Source organism: Monodelphis domestica, chromosome 6 (assembly GCF_027887165.1).
Source record: "Monodelphis domestica isolate mMonDom1 chromosome 6, mMonDom1.pri, whole genome shotgun sequence".
NCBI lineage: Eukaryota > Metazoa > Chordata > Mammalia > Didelphimorphia > Didelphidae > Monodelphis > Monodelphis domestica.
The window spans coordinates 67,715,662-67,732,274 of NC_077232.1; the positions used below are offsets into that span (position 1 = coordinate 67,715,662).

A 16,613-nucleotide genomic window follows, 5' to 3' on the forward strand; every position below is an offset into this window, starting at 1 on the left:
ATTTGAAGAAGCAAAAACTGAGAATTGCCAGTATTAACATTTTAAAGTTTTCTAATTTTCACACCAATTAGTTCAAAACACTGATATTTACTTTTCCTAATAAAAATCAAAAGATTACAGATTTAGAAAAAAGGGGCTTTAAAAACACCTTTATTGTACAATTACATACCATAAAAAATAAAAAGTCAGACAATGATAACATTTCCCTGATCATTTATTTGCTTTTGGTGATTAAATATTTTAAAAATGGAAATGATGAATTTCTGGTCAAAATATTCAGAATTAAGGTAAAAATTCATTACCTTTTCATATTCTTCCTCAGAGGGATTATACTTCCTCAGCCATTCTGCAAGTGGTTTATCTTTAAAGGATCCTGTCACTCCATATTCTACTTGGATTTTCCTGAGTGTATCTGAAGCAGGTACAAGTTCCACCATGCCTTTATTTAATGAAAGCAAATAATTAGGAGTGAGGACACTCATTTGATCTTAAGAAACTATAGTTTGGCAGGGGAGTAATTAGAGTAAAAAAGATAAATGTGATACACAATAAATAGTTCTAAAATATGCCATGCAAGGTCTGAGGAGAAAAGGCATTAGGGAAGAAGGGATCCATGAAAGGATTCATAGCTTTGAGCTGGGTTTTAAAGGATGGGTAGAAATTTGACAAGAAAAAAGAGAGTATTCCTGCAATAAGAGAGACTGGAAGCAAAAGAATGGATCAGGAGAGTATATAGTATGCTTAAGTTTGGCAGAATTAGAGAATACATAGAAGGGAATGATATTAGACTAGCAAGACAGGAGCACCACACTGTAGATGGCACTGAAAGAAAAAAAAAAAGTTTTAATTTTACTGAGGAAGAAACAAATCCACTAAATGTTTTTGAATAGTGACAAGACTAGATTTACAAAAGAGAAAGATTACTCGGGCAGTGACATTAAAAGGAGGACAGATAGAGGAAGAGAGTAAACATTAGACCAGGCAGGTGATATTTGGTGGTGATAGGGATAGATTTCAATGTAGGGAAACAAAATGTAAATGAAACAGGCCTTGGTAACTGATGGGATATGAAGTTAATGCAGGGGAAAAGGAATACAAGATAACCCCAAAGGAAAGGGTGAAAAATTTCACAGATGAAAATAAGATAATCGAGGAGAAATTGGAGGTAAAAAACGTGAGTTTGAGGGTAAGATGTCCACACAGAAATGTCCAGAAGATAATTGTAGACATAGATCTGGCACTCAGAAGACAGGTTATGGCTAGTTATAGATCTGGGAGTCATCTGGATAGAGGCAGCAACTGAAATGACAGAGGAAAAGAAAAGAGGGCAAAATCCAAACTTGTGAGAAACAAGAGACTGGGGAAAGAATGAAGAGTAAATAAAGACAACAGAAAAGTGGTTCCAGAAGTTGAGGGAGAACTGAAGACTAATGTCATTGAAGTCAAGTGAAGAGAGAGTGTCCAATAGGAGGAGATATCTAAAAGATGACTGAATTTAGTATATTATATACTGGCATGTAGCTATCATGTAAAATTAAAAGATTTTCTAGATCATAGTAGAAGTATAATCAAAATTATTTTTGTTGTGGTTTGTTACTAATTAAATCTTTTAAAATATTTTAATGAAAATTAAGATACTGAAAAACCTATCAGTTGGATGGTCTGTGAGAACTTCTGAAAGATAATTATTTTACTGAAGTAATATTTTCTTTTCAATCACATGCTTTTTATTCCATTTCAAATAATGACTTCAATTTTTCCAAAGACCCAAGTTTCCATGTACACATCCCAGGCATCTTGTTGCAACTTTGTAGCTAGTTCCATCAGACTTAAAGAGACCAGGACTCAGGAACTTAATCTACCAAGCTCTGGAATGTCTGATACCTGGTAAAACTGTTCTGATTAGTGAGTACAAATTTTCATAGGTCATTATATTTAGTTGGATCCAGACTACCTGACCATAGTTCTAACTTTCCAACATGCTTACCTTGTAGCTATTTGCCCTGCAGCTGCATGTTATATATACCACTCCCCCCACTTTATGCTCTGCACATTTTAACCAAAGCCCTACTAACACTCCTTGGAAAAGTAAACATTTGACTAACAGAACTCCATTCACCATTCCTGTAACTTCCTAGTCCACAAAATACTTTCCCAGCAGCTTCCCCTTTATATGCATTAAAATATAAGCTCCTAGGACAAGATTATCTCAATGTTATCTATATCCTCCATGCCTAGGTATAGAAGAAATACTTAATAAATGCTTTTCCTTCATTTATCTGATTTTTAATAGTATGAATACTATTTCCACAACTCTTTCCAATACTATAATAGATTGTTGCAAAGCATTAAAGCATTATGTATGTAATCATATCATATCTCACTGTATCAGTGAAAATTAGGCATTATAGGAAGAAGTGATAGTTGTTGTACTGGGGAGGGGCAATTTTAAAGTGTGTTTTCCCGTCTTCCAAATTAAAATGTTCAATTTCATCCCATAATATACCACTTCCTAAAAGCCTAATTTTATTGAGACTAAAGCATTAACTGTTTTCTGTCATTCCTCAAAACTTCTCAGCATCATTACTCTCCCCACTTAAAATTTTTTTTAAAAATTAAAAACCATTACTACTGTCTTAGAATTAATTCTAACAGAAGAGTGACAAGTACTTTCCCAGGGTTATACAGTAAGAAGTATATGAAGCCAGATTTGAAGTAGGTCTTCCCAAATCCACACCTGGTATACTATCCACTGTGATACTTACCTGCCTCTCCTTTCATTTTCTACTCACTTAGCTGAACACTTCTTGAATCTTATTTCCTCTTGCCCCCAAAAGGAACTTGACCTAGGGAATGATTCCTCTTTTATGTATTTTTAGTTAGGCAAACTCAATAATAACAGAACTCCCCATCTTTGTAATTTCCCTATTTCTGCTGGGTGTAGTGAATATAGACTGGATAGAGTGTTAAGGCCTGAGCTTGAACCCCACTTCAGAAACTTACAAACTGTGTGATCTTGGTTAAGTCCCTCAGTTCTCTCAATCTCAGATCACTAATCTACAAAAAGGGGACAATAACAGCACCTATCTCCTAGGATTATCCTGAAAATTAAGAGATTCTATATTAAGCACATTGCAAAACTTAAAGCATTATATAAATATTACTTTTGGTACTACTTAGAATCTGTATTCGTTGTTGTACTACTGTTTTTAAAAGGCTTTTTACCTGGTGAAAAAATTATGTACACTCACACTGTGGATTCTGGCCAAGTTAAGAGGGATATAAATCTCATTTTTAAGTGAGCACCTTTTGTGTTGTGCCTCTGCTTGGCTAACGCATTGCCACATGGAAAATAAATTGTAAAATTAAGATTAAAAAAATTTTTTTTCTCTTCTTTATGTTTGTAATAGGATATATGATTTTTTTCTTTCTTTTTTTTCCCTATCCTTGGTGATACTTGAAGTACATGAAATCAGTATTAATGTTTTTTGCCTTGAAGGATAAAGTTTACAGTATAAGTTTAGTGTCTATTAGCCCTAGTATGCATACCTAAAAGCTTTAGACTATGGAAACCTGTCATTTATTGATAAATCTTATGGGTCTTTGTTTAAAGATTGTATCCGATTCCAGGAGAAGGGAACAAAAGAGCCAATATATAGTGCCAAGTAGCACGAGGACAAAACAGACCAAATCCAATTCAGGGAGGATTGTTGAATTTCTATGCCAATACAAAAGGACTTGAACTTAGTCTGAGAATCAAGATTGTAGCACTTGACATATGTTAAGATGCAGGACTCCCTTGTACCACACTCCATGAGCAATATTCTGAGTGAAGTACCTCAGTTTGGCTATCATCCTGGTTCCCCCTATCTCTGACAGTGAAGGTAAAATCAGACCAGGGAATGATTTTTCCCATTTGCTGCTGAAACTTAGTCTTTTCTCTCTTAGTTCAGCAATTTTCTGTAGTCCTGGCTGCAAAATGGGTAAAGTGCTATATTGTTGCTATTGTCCTACAGGCTTATGGGACATAAATAACTGTAACAGAGCCTTGCTGTGATTCAAGAACTTGTTTACATGTTTATTTTTTTACTCAGGATTTTATACACATAAGATTTTTTTATTTTTGTACTTCTTATTTCATTTTTTATTCTTTTATCTATCCTTTCTAATAAACTTTATAAAAATTAATAACTGGGTAGGTATATTTATTTCTTACATAACATAGTACCTGAAATATAGTATAGGTATTTAATAAATGTTTAATGACTTGGCAGACATTGTTTCTGATGTATTTTTCCTAATGCATAGATTTTATTACGTGATTCATCTACTTAAGCAATTCCAATAGCTTCCTAATGCCTCTGGAATAAAATATACATAGTACATTTAGCTTCTAAAGTCCTATACAACCTGGTTCAATCCTACCTATCCATTTTGTTGAACATTACTCTTTCCTTCATTCTAAAGTCCAATCAAATTGGTTATTTCTTTGCTCTTCACTCACAACACTGGCCATCCTTCTGAAATACATTCCTTACTTAGCTCCACCTTAAAGTCCCTATTTTTTCTTAAGATGCTGCTCAGATACCATGTTCTACATGAAGCCTTTTATGCTCTTCCCAGATGATAGTGGTCTCCCTCCTATAATATCTTGTATTTAAAGGCATTTTGTGTGTGTGTATGTATGTCTTTGTTAGCTTTATATCTATGATGTATATAGTGAAGAAAACTCCATTTGCATATTGTTTAATTTTTTTTGTACTTTTTTTTTAAACCCTTACCTTCTGACTAAGAATCAATACTGTGTATTGGTTCCAACGTAGAAGAGTGGTAAGGGCTAGGCAATGGGGGATAAGTGATTTGCCCAGGGTCACAGAGCTAGGAAGTGTCTGAGGCCAGATTGAACCCATGACCTCCCATCTCTAGATCTGGCTCTCAATCCACTGAGCCACCCAGCTGCCCCCCATTTTTGTACTTTTATTCCTAGAGCCTAGCACCATTCTTTGGAACACAGATAGTAGACACCTAATGAATACTTGGCGACTGCCTCTCACAAACTCTAATTTTTTCAAAGAAAGCTCAGCTTAAAGGGCTTTTCCTGATTTCTCTACTTATTAGTTTCTCTTTCCCAAGATTACCCTGTATTTATGTTTGTATCTATGTGTCTATGTTTCATATCTATGTGTTTATGTACCTATTCTCTTCCCTGGTGGAATTTACTCTCTTTTAAAAAAGGAACTGTTTAATTTTTGTCCTTTTATTCCCAGCTCTGGTACAGTGCCTGGAATGTAGAAGACATTTAATTAATGTTTTTGGTACTACTGACTCTTTTTTTCTGACTATCTCTTCAGTTAACTTCAAAGACACAACATTGTATTCTCCTCTAATCTCTTTGCTTCTAGTTTGTTTCCTTATTTGGCTATATTCTCATCCTCTTTCCACTCCCAACTATAGATGTTCCCAAGTTCAGTTTTATAAATATTTATTAAATATCTATTATATTAAGTAATATTTTTTAAAAGTTAAGAACAAACATTATATGTAATGGAGAATAGTTACAGGCCTTTCCAAAATGATTAGGGAAAAGGCAACAAAGGTGTCCATTATCACCTCTACCATTTAACATAGAGTTAGAAATGCTAACTATAGCAATAGGACAAAAAAAGAAATTAAGGTAATAACATGGGCAAACAGGAAACAAAATTACTGCTTTAAGCAGATGATTTGATAGTCTAATGAATTCTAAAGTCAACCAAAAACTAACTAAAACAATGTATAAATTCAGCAAATTTGCAGGATATTAAATTAAGTGCCCAAATAGGCAAACGTATTACATGCTAGAAATTCAAAGACAAAAATAAAAACAGCCTCTGCTCTCAAATTTATATTTTATTAGGTTTTGTCTTTGACCTCTTCTCTTCCTTGCCCTCACTCCTCGTCTTGGTAATTTCATCATACCTCCATGATACATGTTTATACAACTGCTTACCAAATCTGTCACGTGCTGGCCTCTCTTCTGCACTCCAGGTGCATATCTACAAAAGCAATTAGGCCATCTTCAAATGTTTCCAAATGACAGTTCAAATTAAATAGATATCAAACTGAAGTGGTTGGCCATTTCTTTCTCCAAGGGATTTCGGCAGAATTCATCATCTTTTCACCTAAAGTCTGCTCCTCCTCCTGAATTTGCTATTTCTGTCTCTGACACTATAATTCAGTCTCACTGTCATAATTTTGAGGTTATACTTGGACATGAGGTAAAGGAGAAAGGAAGAATCAACCAGTTACCATGTTTTTTATTTAATCTCTGCATCATCTCTTACATATATTCCATTTTTATTAATCCCAGTGTCACTACTCCTGTATAAATCCACATATTTATTTTTCAGAACTATCCTAAAATAGTCTTCTAGCAGCATTTCCTACTTTCAATCCTACATTATGCTACTAGAATAATGTTTCTTATACATAGATCTGGTTGGAAGACTCCTCTGTTTAAAAAAAACAAAAAACAATGCTTCCCTATTACCTTCCACACAAAATCCAATCTCTTTTGGTCTGACATTTCAGTCTCTCTACAACATAGCACCACCCTACTTTTCAAGCTGAATTTTGAATTTTTTATAGACTCTACATTCTAGACTTTAACCAAATTGGACAATTCTCTGCCCCTCCCTCCCAAATAAGTTCTATGATCTGATTCTACTATGCCTTTGCACAGTGATGTATCTTATTAATTAAATGATCTAAGTCCTTTTCTTTTATTTTAATTTCCCACCCATCCTTTAAAATGTAAATCAAATCCCATCTCCTCCAAAGTTTTCCATGCCTAGTCTACTTCTCCTTCCCAAGTAGCCAACACCCTTCCCCTCACACCTACACTTTATTTTGTAATTCTCTAATGTATTTATATATTGTAGCTATCTGTGTTAGAAGCAGCTAGTGGCTCAGTGGATAGAGTGCTAGGCCTAGAGTCAAGAAAACCTGAGTTCAAATATGGCTTCAGGTACTTATTAGCTGAGTGATCCTGGGAAGGTCATTTAATGTCTATTTGTCTTCATCCATAGGAGAAGGAAATGGCAAATCACTTCAGTATCTTTGCCAAGAAAACATCATGGAATGTTTGGTGTACTTTCCACAGGGTGTACTTTGGTGTACTGATCCACAGGGTCGCGTAGAGTCAGACACAACTGAATAACAACAATGTAGTTGTGTGTCTTAGCTGTGTTTACAACCTGTCTCCGTTTTATTAACTTCCTTGAAGGAAATTCTAACTACACTTTAATTTAACCTAGCAAGTAAGAAGGTACTTTAAATGATAGCTGTATTTATGGTTGTATCCATACACTGCCTCACTTAAATGTGTATATAACCCTGTGAGATAATGTATTATGTCTAAGAGCCTTATCAAAGCAAAAAAAGACTTGAAGCTTTAGAAATTTCCATATTCTCAAGACATGAGGAGAAAAAGAACACAGTACAAGAGACAGAATGAAGAGAAAGATAGGAAAAGTATCCAGACACCAGTATCAGAAAAGATAAGGATAATTTCTAGAATTAAGAGCTGTCAATTATATTCATTGTTAATGACAGAACATGGAGAATGAGAATAGAAAATGTAAATGGATTTGATAACTAGTACCACTGAGAGTACAACTTCTGCAGTGAGAGACAGGAGATGATAGATTTCATGGGATTTAAAAAATGCATAGACAGAAAGTAGTAGGTATAGATCAATCAACTCAAGAAATGTGGTATTAAAAAGAAATAATTAGGTATAGATGATAACAGAGTCAAGGAAGAGAACTAATAAGCCAAAGGAAATATGCATTTTTGAGGAAAAAAGAATAAAAAAAGAAAAAGTTTAAAGATGCTAGTGAAGGAGAAATATGCTTAAACTTTCAGGATCAGATTCTTTCAGAACTATAACAGAGGTTGTGTTTTATTGTTTGGAAAAAAACATTAGGCAAAGATTTAGTAAAATTTTAAAATCTTAGAAAAAGATTAGTAAAAGTTTAAGCAGTAAAAAGAAAATGAAGTTCATCCTTGATGTAAGAAGATTGACCAAAACTAATATTTCTTTTGTACAGATCATGTCAAAAATTAATTCAACTAGTAAATATAAAACTGAGTACAAAAGTCTAAGAAAATATATTACATTTCAGTGGGCTAAACATGCTACTACTCAAACAGTTTTTATTAAAGAGATCCTACCTGCTTTATATTTCTTTGGTCAAAATAAATCTAACATAAAGAAAAAAAGACTAATATAAAAGATAAATGAAATCTTGATGTGAGCACACAGAAATGGGAAAATTGGAAACCAGATATAAACAGTAATTTCACCTCTATCTTTGCCTGTTGAAAGACACTTGAAAATGACCATTCTCAGATCCAGTCCCTCCTTTAACCAGATCTTATCCATAATCTTTATCATTTGTAAAGCCAACATATCTTGCCGTAGATCTTCACCAACCTTAAAATGAAAAGAAATAAAGGACCACTCTTTTAGAAGTCTTAATGATTACACTCTTTAAAAGCTGACAAAAATTCACTTAGAAGTTGTTTTTTAAAAAATAGGCTTTTCTTCAGGACTTTTAACAATTATTCAAAGGGCAATAGAAGAAGAGAAAAAGAGAGTATAGAAATCTCATTAATTCTTCTATATCACTTATAGATGTCAGCATATAAGTAGCATAATCTAGATTTACGTGACCTGACAAATAATGCAAGCAATTATTTGCCTATTTCAATCCATAATTTCCTATTAATGATTTTCTTAATATGCAAAAACATCTTAAAAACTCACAAAAGCCTTCATCTTTGCTTTTTGTTGCTTATTAATATTTGGTTCTCTCCTGTTAAACACCTAGAATTTGAGGGTGAAGGTTTTGTTTCTTCCCTCCTAAATTATTTTTGTTGACAATTATTGTTGATAACTTCAAAATTAAAGCCAGGAAAATCTGTGCAACTCCCCATAGTCCAATCTAAAAATTACTCATGGATATATGATCCCTTGTTATAAATGGAAAAATAAGAAAAAACAAAATTGAGTGGAAAAAATGAGATAAAAAAATTGTGGCTTCGTATATGGATGAGGGAGCAGTAAAGGATGAGACCTATGACTAAAGTTCAAGCATTTTTTAAAAACACAACAAAAATGCATTCCATAGGTCCTTACTAAAGGACCAAGCATTATTTCTAAGGGCTTCTCTGATATAAGAATGTAACGTACTTCCCAACCTCCAAGTGCATAAAATTTCCTGGTCAAAATTACTGATTAATTACTACAATTGGTGTAGTACAAAGTATTCTGTCTCGGAAGTCCAAAGCCCTTGGAAAGTTAATTAATTTCTGGGTTTCAGTTTCCTCATCTTTAAATGAGGGCGTTGAACTAGTTGACCTTCAAATTCTTATTTAGCTCTAAATTTATGATAATTTACAACAGCTCCTGTAAAGTACTGTGGCATAAGTAAAAAGTATATAATTTCACTGTAATGTAATAGAAAAAAACAATTTAGAAACAGATGACCTTGGTTCAAATCCTAGTTATTCAACTTACTCTATAACCTTAGGAAAGATATTTCTATATCTTCAGGTCCCCACCCATGAGGTTTTGATTAAGGGTTTTAACCTGATGGTCTCTAATTCCCTTCTAGTTCTAAAAACACAACCCGCCTTATGACTTCCTGTGTTGTATAACTATTGTTTATATATTTCTCCAAGGAGGCTCTACCTCTTCATGCAGAAGGTCTTCCTCTTATTTTAGCATCTTAAGCACTATCCACTTACTATTTCTCAATCTTGATACACGACCATCTCAAGAATTTCTCCTACCTTCTGAATACAAATGCACAGAATTCAAAGGAAATTGGATGAAGTTAGCTAATGTTTAGCATCCATCATTCTACTACTTTGGGTTACTTGTAATTTTAGCTCTTACTAAAATGTGGTTTTGATTATTTGAAGTTATGTACATCTAACATCTTTTCTTCTTGTCAGATTAAAATCTCTTGGAATAATTCAAACAAAAGAATACCCAATTGATAGTAAGATTCTCCAAGTGTTCTTCACAGATAACACTATAAAGATCAAATTTCTGAAACAGAAAACTTACTTAATGTAATTGATATGCATAAAACAGATCAATCTAATAATCCACATGAGAAAAATAGAAGAGAAACACGTCAGTTTGACTTAATGATGATGCTCAATGAGAATACTGAAAGAAATTCTTCCTGTAGGCACAGAAATTTATGATTGTCTCATTCTGTACTCTAAGTGCAGGAGATGGGTAATGTTTCATCATTTGTCCTCTGGAATTATGGTTGATAATTAGTGTTTCTAATTCTTTTAAAAATTTTATTTTTTCCAAATTACATCAATACAATTTTCAATAAATCATTTTCTGACATTTTTCAATCCACGTTTTCCCCCTCCTCATTCCCCAAGATGGCAGGTAATGATAATGATTGATATAACGTGTTATTATATAATATATATTTTCATATTCATCATGTTATGAAAGAAGACACATATCACTTACACTAGAGAAAAATTTACAGAGTAAATAAAGTTAAGAATGGGATGCTTCAATATCCAAAAGCAAAGGACAAACTGTGGGAGTTAAAACACCGAGGAAAGGCAACTGCTTGACTACAGGGGTTGAGGGGATATTATTGAGGAGAGACTCTAAATGAACACCCTAATGCAAATACCAACAACATGGAAATGGGTTCAGATCAAGGACACATGTGATACCCAGTGGAATTGTGCTTTGGCTATGGGAGGGGTGCGGGGGGTGGGAGGGGGGAGAGGAAAAGAAAATGATCTTTTCTTCCAATGAATAATGTTTGAAAAACGACCAAATAAAATAATGTTTAAAAGGAAAAAACAAACAAACAAAAAACAAACAAACAAAAAAGAATGGGATGCTTCAATATGCATTCAGGCTAGTCAATTCCTTCTATAGTAGTCGATAACCTTTTTCAACATGAGTCCCTTGGAGTCATTCTGGATCCTTTCATTTCTGATAATAGTTAATTCATTTACAATTGATCATCATACTTTATTGCTATTACTATGTACAATGTTCTCCTGGTTCTGTTCACTTCACATCAGTCTTTCCAGTTTATTTGGTGACCATTTTGTTTGTCATTTCTTATGCTGTAATAGTACTCCACTAAATCATATAACACAACTTGTTCAGCCATTTCTCAATTGATGGACATCCAATTAGTATCCAGTTCTTTACCACCACAAAAAGAGCTGCAATAAATATTTTGGTATGAGGAGGTTCTTTCCCCCTGTCTCTGCTCTCTTTTGGAGACAGACCTAGTAATGGTATTGTTGAGTCAAAAGGCATGCAGTTTTATGTCCATGTGGGCATGATTCCAAACTGCTTTTCAGAATGGTTGTATAAGTTTATAGCTCCACCAACAGTATATTTAGGGTTGTATTTTTCTATACATTCCCTCTCAACAATTTTTGGTCATTTTAGTCAGTCTGAAAGGTGTAAGATGGTACATTGGAGTTGCTTTAATTTGCATTCTTCTAATTAATAGTGATTTGGAGTATTTTTCTATGACTAAAGATAGCTTTAATTGCTTCATGTAAGAATGCCTCTTCATATCGACCATTTGGCAATTGGAGAATGCTTTTAATTCTCATAAATTTGACACAATTCTCTATATATTTGAGAAATGACACCTTTGCTGGGGACAACTGCTATAAATTTTTTTTCAAGTTTCTAATTTTTTCAAAGTTGTTTGCTGTAAAATATTGTCACTGCATAATTTATTCCCTTTACTCTGGATCAATTCACACATTTTCCCAGGTTTCTCTGAAACCATCCCTTACCATATTTCTAATACTGAAACAGAATTTCATGATATTTATATACCATAATTTGTCAATCCATTCCCTAAATTGATGGATACTTTTTCAGATTCTTATTCTTTGCTACTTCAAAAGAAGCTGTTAATATCTTTGCATATTCTTGGTTAGAAGTTTGTATTGCTTAGGATTAATTCCTTCCTTAATCTGGCTTCCCTTTATATGCCCTTTTTTTCTTTCCTCTTCTTGTTCTATTATATGAATCTCTGTATCCAACTCCTTCTCTTCACCAATTCAAATGAGTGAGGCTCAAGAGCTAACTGCTCTTCTTAACTTCTGTTTGTACAAATGTATACCGGTTTCCCTTGATTAGGCAAGATAATTTCCCCTAAATATCACCCCCCCCCCTCAAAAGTATTCCTCTTCCCCTCTCATTCCACTCTTCTCTTAAGGTTTGATAAAGACATATTAGAACCAATCCCAGGCTATGCCTCAATTGACTCCTTCTATGACCCCCTGGTGATGATAAAGAGTTCAGAGTAGACACATGAATTACATATTTGAATGTAAGCAGTCTATTCTTGCTCAACATTTTATTGTTCATTAGTGTTTACCTTTTAGTGTTGCTATTAATTTAGGTGTTTGAACCTCATAGAGTCTCTGCATCTCTGGTCTTTTCATTAGGTGTGCTTGGAAGTCACCCTCTCTCCACAATAGCACTACACTGATTTTTTCTTGGCTGTAAACCCAGATCTTTTGCCTTCTGGAATGTGGATCCAAGCTCTCCACTCCATCATGTGTAACTGACAGTGGCTCCTCAGTACTTGAATTCTTTCTTTCTTGGCTACTTACGCTATTTTTTTCTTTTACCTAGAAGCTGTGGATTTTGGCAAAAATATTCCTGAGAGTTTTATTTGGGGATTCTTTCATGAAGTGACTAGTAGATTCTATTTCTACTTTGTCCTCTGGTTCTAAGAGATCTGGGCAGTTTTCTTCTAAGGTTTCTTGAATTATGATGTATTGGAGCCATTATTATCTGGGTTTGTATCTTTAGCTTCCCTGCCATCATTCTAGCTCTTCATATTGGAAGCTTTTGTTTTTTTGACCATTCTTTCAGAATACTTTTTGACTTTAAATTTGATATTAGGGCTGAATTCTGTGCATTTCTGGAGGAAAAGTTTGGCCCAGTTCTCTTGATCCTTTCTTTGGATATTGAGTTTTGTATTTTTCCAAGATGTCAGTGAAACTCAAGTTGAGGAATTATAATCTTTCAGTGGTCTGATTTAAAGCACAATCTGACTGCTGCCTCTGTGGTCTGAATTCTACAAATTCCTGACCTAGGTTTGGATCTGAACAATAGTAAATGCTGCTGTACTCAGACCCTATTAGTCACATGGGAAGTGCCATTGTTTCAAAATACCAGAACAATCCTTTAGGTCTTGAATTTCTGTCCTAGTTATTCCTCAGCAGGATCAGATGTAGCTAGATGCTAGAACTGAGTCCCTACTCTACTCCTGAGGCATAAGCCACACAACTATTGATTGCTTTCTTTTTCAGTACACAAACTAAGGTCTGCAATTGTTCATTATCCTGAAATGCCATTCCTGGATGCAGGTTCCTTCCTCAGTCCTTCCTGGATCAGTACCTTTGAACTATGGAGTTGGTGACAAAGCTGCCATTTGGTACCACTTCTCACACCCTGACATGCTCGTTACAGCCTAAGCCTAAGATCTTGTAATACCTGGCCACAAAGCCTCTTCCGGGATGCTTCGGATGCTCCACAAAGCTCCATGCCAAACCCTTTCTCCAGTGTTTGCAAACCTCCCTGTCTATTTCCTAATGCCAACTTGGGCTGGAAAAATGACTCAGGGACTTCTCCTATTTCCCCATCAAAATTTAGTCTGTATGCATTTTCTGGATCTATATGGAGTTGCGTGGGGTAGGAGGCAGGGAAAAAGTGCTTAGCTCTACTTTCTACTACTCCACCATATTGAGTATGAGTACATCTGGCTTGAGTTTTATGTGATATTTATTATATTTACATAGGTAAAACTCAGAAGAAAATGTTCAAAATATAAAATATTTTGTTAGAATGTAGAAGTATTGAGATTATATAGTCTTTTTCTCTCCCAGTCAGCAATGGGGTCATAAAGAAGCAGTGTTCTACAGAAATTCTGCAAAAATCTGACTTTTCCTTTGTATGTTTCTATCTAGGTATATAATCATACCTTAAGGTATGAATAGGGTTTTTTCATAAAGATTTAAGATAAAAGTATTTGCTACTGAATTCTAAGTTGCATTCCCTGAGACAATACTCTCAAAAGAAACAACAACAACAATTAATATCATCTCCACTCTTCTGGAATATTCCTGCCTTTGAGATATCTTGACAATTAATTACTGAGAGCTTTTAAAATGTATGATTAGCACCTGTTTGTTCTGCTATTTAATCAAAACTAATATATACATCCTGTATATATAAAATTATGCCCATTTTGCAACTTTTTTTGTACTGTGCAGAGAAAAGGAAAAAGGAAAAAAAAAGGGAGAGATTTGATCTATTTTCCTCCTCAATGGATTAACATAACTGAAAGCTTTTTTTCAAAGCAGGTCAACTCATTTTATTAAATTGTATACTTCTAAAAAATTCAAGACTGCAAAGAAATTTAAAAATTATCAGTTTAAGTATTAAAGAAAATGTGTTTGAAGAAAGCGTATGTTAGAAAACATGTTCCATCATTTTAAATTGTCTTATTAATGTTAATACCTAAATATCTTTTGATTAAAAAATTAATCAAAGATACCATCACATGGTGATGCACCTTACAACTACCTTCATTTTCTATTACTAGCCTGAACCTGGCCTTATTTAAGTCATGAGTATTGACTAGTGTCTTCTTTCTTGATTAATTGTTATTGTTTCTAGCTGCTTACCTTTCTATTTACTTCATTAGTACTTCTATCAGGATGCGCATTATGGAGTTCAATGACATACAGATGTATGTGAGAAAGAAATGGTCTTCCTTTTCCACAGATACTAAGTCTATTCCTTCAGTGCTTTTGTTCTTCTCTAGACAGTAGACTATCTGGACTACTCATGATTCTTTCTTAAACCTGTAAAAATTCTAGTAGAGGCAACACTGTGGCTTCCATTGTCCTTTCTGGTTATCTGGAACTTTGTCTCACATTATGGATATATGGCTCTGGGACATATAATTTCAATGACAGTTATCTTATATTTTTCAGTATGCTGTTCTTTATAAAGAGAGGTCCTAGCCTTATTATACAAAAAACAAAAAAAACAATTTCTGTTTTAATGAATATCATCAAATTACAACTTATGTAAGAGGGGATCTAAAAGCACACTAGCCAAAGAGATAGTATAGACAGTTGGCTAGGGTTTTAAGCAATCTAGCTGGATTAAGGTGTTCTCCCCAAAGGCAGAGTGCTAGCCTGAGAGAAAGAGGTTAAATGACAGTTGTTTGGGACTTGGCTCAACCCAATCAAAGTAAACCTTTCTCCAGGATAAAATCCAAAGACTGGTTTCCCCTTTTATGATCTTGCTTGATGAATCTGACTGCTTCTCAGGTATTAAAATGTATTTTGTATACAGTGAACAAGGATAGGGTCAGGAAAGAGGTTGAAGGTTTCCCTAAACTACAGAAGCAAATACCCATGTCCAGTCTTGTCAGCCCTCAGCTTTAGCCAAGGCCTATTTGAATTCTCCTCTCTATCTAGAGGCTTTTTATGCTGTCTTCACTAGGCTAATTCACAAAAGGAATGTCTCTAGATATTAGGTGAAGCTGATGAGAAATAAGGAATTACGAGCGATTCTGTCCACCTCAGGGAAATAACCCCTGAGGGTAACCTCAGCAGTTCAAATCTGCTCCCTTGTTGGTCTTGTTTTTCTTCTAGTGACAGGAAAGATTTCTGGACACTAGATCTCAGGTTTGATAGGGAAATACTTGGCAGGAGTGAGAATTCACTTCCAAAGGCCCTAGTGAGAGTTTCAGAGTTGCCTCTCTCCTCAGAGTTCAAGAGCAATTCCTCCCAGCTGGCAATTGAACTTTTCAGCTCCACCCCTCCTCCAAGATTCTAAGAATCTCAGCTGGTTCTCTCCTGTCAATCATTACTCCACTGCATTCCATAGTCCTTCTTGCAAACATATTTCTTCTGCCAAAATATCCTCTCTCACTTATGATACTACTTTAGCTTAATACATTCCATGTAAGTGATAAATACTATTCCATAAATACTCTTAGTCATGGCTTATATTTTAGTTTCCTTTTGTCATCATAACAAGGTTGCAGAGTAGAGCATACCCTGAAGGATAGCCAGGATCTGGGAAGTTCAATTCATTTATTTTTCTCGTTATAATTGGGTCTACGAATGACAAGAAGGCTTAGTCAAAAAGTAGTGAAGATATGAGATACATAGACAAAAGCAGCTTATAAAGCAGGTAGGTTCCAAAGGTAGCAACTAAAAGTTATTTTGCTCTCCATTATAAACATAAAGAATAACCAAAAAGAAAGATAGTCTAAATGAGGCTAATGAACTCATGATATACTAAATGAACTACATTTAAGACAAGGTTAGGAAAACATAACTATGAAAATTAAATACCCTCATTTTGTCATTCTTTTCCTAGAAAGGAAAAAAATCTCACCTTAAACATGACATTGATTTCCTCTCCTAAAGGATCAGCATTCACCATTGTGACTTTCAGGGGAACCGCATTAGAACTGAAGAAGGAACATGTCTGCAAAAATAATGTGGGT

The 16,613-nt window shown here is 34.4% G+C and overlaps 1 protein-coding gene across 6 annotated transcripts in view; it reads right to left on the bottom strand.

The window, feature by feature from the left end:
• The window catches only part of PIK3C2A (phosphatidylinositol-4-phosphate 3-kinase catalytic subunit type 2 alpha), a 140,803-nt gene that overhangs the window by 19,874 nt on the left and 104,316 nt on the right, over positions 1-16,613 (bottom strand). For all 6 annotated transcript variants that reach the window (XM_056802194.1, XM_056802195.1, XM_056802196.1 and 3 more), the window contains 3 exons: positions 16,502-16,594; positions 8,347-8,476; positions 303-439 (listed from right to left, as the gene is read on the bottom strand). In XM_056802194.1, the coding sequence (XP_056658172.1) occupies positions 303-439; positions 8,347-8,476; positions 16,502-16,594 (360 nt within the window). The remainder of the gene's footprint in view (positions 1-302; positions 440-8,346; positions 8,477-16,501; positions 16,595-16,613) is intronic.